Source organism: Lygodium microphyllum, chromosome 16 (assembly GCF_053477565.2).
Source record: "Lygodium microphyllum isolate KBCC chromosome 16, Lygodium_microphyllum_v1.1.10, whole genome shotgun sequence".
In the NCBI taxonomy this organism is placed as follows: Eukaryota; Viridiplantae; Streptophyta; class Polypodiopsida; order Schizaeales; family Lygodiaceae; genus Lygodium; species Lygodium microphyllum.
In genome coordinates, this window is record NC_141150.1 from 67862495 (window position 1) to 67869385 (window position 6891).

At 39.2% G+C, this 6891-nt stretch overlaps 1 protein-coding gene across 1 annotated transcript in view; it reads left to right on the plus strand.

The window, feature by feature from the left end:
- The window catches only part of LOC148022938 (LRR repeats and ubiquitin-like domain-containing protein At2g30105), a 55928-nt gene extending 49816 nt beyond the window's left edge, over nt 1–6112 (plus strand). Inside the window, exons 7-10 of the mRNA XM_087695860.1 lie at nt 5080–5128; nt 5264–5329; nt 5417–5536; nt 5621–6112. Of these exons, the coding sequence (XP_087551986.1) occupies nt 5080–5128; nt 5264–5329; nt 5417–5536; nt 5621–5749 (364 nt within the window). The 3' untranslated portion in view covers nt 5750–6112. The remainder of the gene's footprint in view (nt 1–5079; nt 5129–5263; nt 5330–5416; nt 5537–5620) is intronic.
- Nucleotides 6113–6891: the final 779 nt, after the last annotated feature.

Below are 6891 nucleotides of genomic sequence, written 5' to 3' on the forward strand. Positions count from 1 at the left end.
AACCATAGGAAAAATCATTTATACAAAGATACATGACATGAATTTTTAACAAGGTTTTCTAGGAATAGAATTGTTCTTTGAGATATTTTGAGGATCCAATATTAAATTTTAATTACTTAATGAGATCTCTAGGTGGATTTAAATACATCCAAGGACTTATCTTGAGTGGTAGAAGTTCTCCAAGTCAAAAAATATTAAAAAATGATGCATTTACAAAAAAGCAAAGTTTACGACTATTCTAGGAGGACTTTTGTAATTTTGTTCACTAAGGCTTATCGATCAAGTTTGTTTGCTTCAATTTGAATACTTGAATGATCCTATTCTGAGTACATATAAGACCAAGCATGGGACCTGTGAAGAAATACCCTAACACAGAAACACAAATAATACTATATGACAAAGCATTGATTAATAGAAGAACACAATTAGGATTAGGGTAACTTATGGACAATGAACATAGAGAATGAATGAAGTGATATGACTATTGAATATACAATGCTCATGCAGCAAACACACTATGTAATGAATGAATACTATACCTCGAACTCCTATATCTCAAGGATCAGGGCAAGGGTAATGAGTTGGAGAGTGTGTTGTACTTCCAACGGATCCCGAATTGTAGCAAGGCAGTCTCTAGATGTTGAACACCAGCAAATGCAGCCAAGGAAGTTTGGATCTGATGTAGACGGTAGTGTAGGAGAGAAAAAGACTAAAAACACAAGTGAGGAGAGAGAAAACAGTGAATGCAAGCTACAAGAGAGAAAATAGTAAATACAGGCTATAGGAGAGAAAACAACAGCAACAGGTTGAAGAGATGATGGCGACAGCTAGAGGAGAGAAAATCTGCAAGGAGACAACTAGAGTATGTTGATGTGGGAGGCTGTATGACAGTTGGATGACGGACAGTAGTAGTCGCTTGGCTAGAAACAATAGCAAACTGATAACGGAGGGTTGGAAACTGGCGCCAAATGAGTGAAGACTGCAATGGACAGCTTGGACTGTGATGTCCTCCGTGAATGGGGGTGTGGGCAGCAAGCTGAAAACACGTGAAACCTTTAAAAACGAGATTGAGGTTGAATGGAAGGGAGCATACCTATTTATGGAAAGTTTGGGCCCTCCCAAGTGGGTTTGTGCTTATGGGATATAGACACTCTCTAGGAATGCATTTCTTTTAAATAAACAAGGTTTCTTCCTTAATTAAGCATGTTTTGGGGCTGTTTAAGTGAAGCTAATGCATTTTTAGCTCAATAGGGCTTGCATAAAGAAAAACGAACTTAGGAAAAACATTGAAGTAAACATAGAGAAGATTGATTGTGATTGTTGGATGCATGTGGAAGGATTGATTTGAGAGTCTTTGGATTTTTGTGGACTACTCTATTCAAAGATTTCAAGCTTTTCATTGTTGTTTACTACTTACTCAGTGAGTTCTATTGTGATTTGGGGTGATTCTATTGCATGTTATGCTTCCGATTGAGGGTTTTGTGTGGGTAGATCTAGGATTTTTCTTTCTAATTGATTTAGGTTATTGAAGATAGGGATCCTGACTGTCAACGCTCGATTACCTCCTTTTCCACTAAGTGATTGCTTAAGGACCTTAGCATACGATCCGGGCTGTTTCCCTCTCGACTTCGGATCTTAGCACCCAAAGTCTGTCTATACAAACCTATGGCCTGTATTCGGAGTTTCCTTGAGGTTGGTCAGGCTTGAGGCCACCCTAGCCCATTGAGTGCTCTATCCCAAACCATAAACATTGTACGCTCTACTGCAATAGATTTTGCGGAAAACCAGCTATATCCGATCTTGGTTGGCCTTTCCAAGCCGCTCTATCTTTTGATTGAGATTAGACTATACGTTTTCCCATTCCCAATGTAATTTTTAAGTTGGAACTATTTGAGAAATCCTTAGGTTCTAATCTCGCTTCCCGAATCTTTGTTGACATTCAGAGAATAGTTGCGACAATCCATCCCCACTGCTGACCCACTTTGGACAAAAGAACACCATTTCCATATTTTGAAAACTCTTAGATGTACATGTTACAGAAATTCCAGTATTTCATCTAAGTCAACAATTCGATCATTTTGATCCATTTTGTTTCACGGAATAAAAGGCATCGATTGGAATATGAAATGACAATGTCTTGATTCTGAACAATCGTGGAGTTACGAAGGTTAGTAATCTCGTTTTACAGAAATAACCATAGATATTTTTTTTTCTTTCTATCGTAGGAAACTTAATTCTTACCATACGATATTATTTTTCAAGTTTCATTTAATAAAGAGGATCTTTTTACAAATGTTGAAGTGAAAACATTCCAAATATGTAGAAATGGCGGTTGTTACTTCCCGCAAAAAGGATCTCGATAACCGAGTCACACGTCGCTTTGCACCATATCTTTTTAAGCGAAGTTTTACCATAATATCTGGAATTCAAGGATTATTCTATTGTTAGATACTCAAAACTATCAGTTTCCGACTGTCAATCTTTCAACGTTGCCTTGGGGTCCGAAAAAAAAAGTTTCAAGTTGAATCCTGAAAAGACTTAATTTAGGAGCCTATTCTTTCTTTAGCCGCATACATAACATCGATTGTAATTTTTGATATATTGTTTTGTTTTGCGAATATTTCGACATTTCTCTTTATTTTTCCCCTAACAAAACCAGGTATTCGACTTGATTCCAATTGACTTTCAGGGGTCCAATCCAGGTCTTTTCTGTTGGATAATGACTTTGTAGTAACCTCCTTCGTATCATGGCCACCAGATACATCTAATAAATGATCCTCCATACCCAAATTGAATGAATTATAAACTGAATCAGCTATTTGGTTTGTTCCTTCGTCCCTATCTAGGCTAAAAATAGGGATACTTTGAAGGGAGAAACATGGTATTTTGGATTTATGCGGGCTGCTTTTGACTTGAATGAAATTCATGCATATACGGGTTTTGTTCCTTCCAAAAGAATCTGTCTTGATTTTGGATCATGTATACAATGGTTGGATTGATGCATATATGGTACTTTTGAGCTATCATTTTAGTGAAATTATCTTGAGGTATTGTCTTGTCTAAATTGGATTCATGTATACTTTGAAGGGAGAAACATGGTATTTTGGATTTATGTGGGCTGTTTTTGACTTGAATGAAATTCATGCATATACGGGTTTTGTTCCTTGCAAAAGAATCTGTCTTGATTTTGGATCATGTATACAATGGTTGGATTGATGCATATATGGTACTTTTGAGCTATCATTTTAGTGAAATTATCTTGAGGTATTGTCTTGTCTAAATTGGATTCATGTATGATGTATAAGATCTAAATTAAAGACTCTTCTATAGTTGGAATTTGATATTTCTTGTGTCTTTATTGCAAAATACATTCTTTCTTTCAGAGATTTCTTCTTTGTCTTCTCTGTTACTTGTTTATTGAATCCTTGTGATTAAGGCCTTTCACTTAAAATCCCCAACAGCGTGTGCAAGGTCATGTTTATGAGGGCATTGGATTGAGGTAGGAGAAGAACATGATGCAGGCAAAGGAAGGAATGTGGAGGTGATGAATTGGTTGAGGGGGCACATGGTCATGAGCAGCCTTTATAGGCAAAGATGCTGAAATGTGGCCAACTGCTATCAAATATGGCTGACTTGATGACTGTTTGACATGCCTGCAAGTGGGGGCAAAAATGCTCCATGTGGCACTACTGACAAAATGGGCCTCATAAACAGGCGAGAAATGATGATAATCATGCTGGAAATGCATGTGATGATTGCAGACCTAAAAAGTGCACACAAAAATGCTAGAGTTCCTTTGTTTTCGTCAGACTTTGACAGAGCTCACAACCAGAAGATGACAGCATGAATACTGAATGCTAACACCATCCTTTATTTCTAACACTCTTGCCTTTCATTCATCATCCTACACCAGCTGGCCATCTCCATTACTCTCTCTAGTTGCCCACACCCCATTCAAGAGCTGGCACCTAGTTGATTCAGTGTATTGTCATCCTTTCCAGGCTGCCACCCTGCTGTTGGAGGTCATCTCCAGCTTGCTGCCACTAGCCTGTCTACTCCTCCGCCTAGTTTTCTAGAGGTACGCCCAGCCTGCCACCTACACTCCCTTCTGTCAATAGCTGTCCCCAGCCACCTGAAATCATCATCTGCTCTCTGGGGTAGCTGCTAGCTGCTGCTATGCCATCCTTGACTGCTGGAGACCGCAGGAGCTGCGTTTCAGCTCGCATCACGTGCGTTTTACTGCGCGGAGTCCCTTTCAGACATCTTGCTGATCTCAGAGGACTGCCTTTCACTCCCTCCACCACTGCCCATGTCATCATGAGCCCCAATGGACTGCTGCTGCTGCATTTTGGGATTCGTCTCACAAGTACAACACATTCTTAGGGGTGATCTTGATGTCTCTGGTACCACTCTCAGCTGACCTCTGCTGGAGGTTTGAGGCCCCTTTGTACACATTCATACTTCTATATCCTTCATTTCATCGGGGGTTACTTCAATTTGTGTTCATTGCGTTGTCGTACATTTGCATATGTTTGTCTTTTGCCCTAGCATTTCTTTACATGAGCCCCACCTTAATGTTGTAATATGCACTTTTCTCTAGAGGGTGCAACACAACAAACATTGAGTAAAGACACATGCCATGGCAGTAACATTATAATTGCATCCCCAATCACCAATCTCTGTGCATATGTGCATTTTCGAAGTTGTAAGAGAGTGGGAGTGGTGAGGATGAAAAGTGTCATTGCATCCCCAATCACCAATATCTGTGCATATGTGCATTTTTGAAGTTGAGAGAGGAGTGGCACTCACAAGAATGAAAGGAGGTATTGGAGAGCCGCGAAAAGAGCAGGTAATAGTGATGATGGCCTGGGAGGACACATTTTGAATATCAATCTACAAGTCTTTACATCAAAGTGATGGAGCCTGAAGTTAGTCTTTTCTGCAAGTGCCAATGTACGATGCTTTTCTTTCATATAAAAAATTGGCTGCATGTCTGATCCTTCAAAATTGATATATGCTTTTACTATCATGGACATTCCACCCTGATTACTTTCTGACCTAGCTTTGTTTTTTTGGCAGTTTGTCTGGGTTACCCTCATCATTGGGACAGTGCTGGCAACTTGTAGAGGTGTTGTAGCTTTTCTGGTCGTTCTGGTTTAGTGGAAGAGCTTATCCTTTTCTGTTTCATTCTGCTGCATTCCGGTTATCCCATCTGTGGGATGGGCTGCAATCCTTAACTGTTTGAACTCTTGTAATTGTGAAGCTTGATCTCTCAACAAATGGCTTGGCTGAAGTTCCATCCTCTCTGTGCAATTTGAAGAATTTGAAGGTAAAGAGAGACACAGGTGCAGCATAGTACTTTTAAGCAAATGATTATACTGATGTATGTTCAAAATTTTGAACCGTGCTTCCCCAGGTCCTGAACCTGAATAACAACTGTCTTAAAAGCTTCCCCAAGGAAATTCTTAAAGGTTGTGAGGTGCTGTCAACTCTCTATGTTCGTGGAAATGAGTTAACTATTGAGTATCTTCGAGCGGTGAGCTATCATTTACAAAGACTGTAACTCTGGAGAACTAGAATGACTTAGTACTAAATGTATGATGTTTTCTTGGATTAATAGCTGGATGGCTGGGAAGAATTTGATCAGCGGAGGAGAGCAAAGCATTCAAAACAACTGCACTTTAATATTCTGGATTCTGCAGGGGGTTTTGATGAGGGGACAGATGCAGATGCATGGCATCATCATTGACTCTGAAATGCGAGTATGTAATCATGAGAAGATACAATGGTTTCTTGTCAAAGCAGACTTTTCGATCAGCCATGCCATGCTTATGGAGTTTGAGATACTTTGGATACCTAGAAAGAGCTAGCGTAACTTTTACTCCAAAGGAATCCACCACTATCATGAATGGAGGGGTATTGTGGGGTACTTCTTTTGTTTCCACAAATTAGTTGTTAGGACCTCGCCCTCGCCTAAATACTAGACTATTGGTGGCCATAGATAAACAAATATGAGATTTGCTTATCTTTGGTAAATGACATGATATGACAAAATGAGATCCATTGTAAAGTTACTAAATTAGACAATGTAGTATAATGCATACATTTTGAAGTTGTGTGTGTGTGTGTAATGCTTACCTACTTGTCACATTGCCTAGCTTGACTGTTGACCTTGTTTGTCAGTCACACACTTGTTAGTCATGTTGCTTGTTGGCCATATGGTCTGGTCTAGCTATTGACTTTGTCTATTGTTTTGACACGTTACAATTGGCTCTACTCATGGCTTGACACTCTGCTACTTGTATGTCAAGTCATGTTGATTGCCCCTCATACAATACACTTTTTCCATGTACCCACCTTTGTAGAGACTTATCATCCATGATTGGAATTTCAAGGGGGTCGTTTTGATTCTTTGCTTAACAACACTAGCACATCCATCTAGTTCATTTTTTGCTTACACTGGCAAACATAGGTTGCACATCCATCTAGTTCATTTTTTGCTTACACCGGCAAACATAGATTGAAGCTTATTTTGTTGCTTACTCCAATGCTCATACTACCAACATAGAATGAAGCTTTTACCAATACACATTCTGACTATAGGGCTTAACATTTTAAGGCAATTTCACGTGTATTTCCATTTTCAAATTCATGAGTATACCCTTCATATGTTGTTGTGAGGGAAGTATGCTTGCATTCTATCGAATGGGAGAAATAGACCATCGAAGGTTTGGAGATTAGGATGCAAGCAAGAATAATTATTCATTGAAGTCAAATTGTACCATTCCCAAGGGTTTATCTCTTGTGCAAGAAGTATAGTCATTATGTTGGAAAATGTCCTAAGAAGCTTACAAATGATGATGAGAGATCAAAGGGAGTTGAACAAATGAA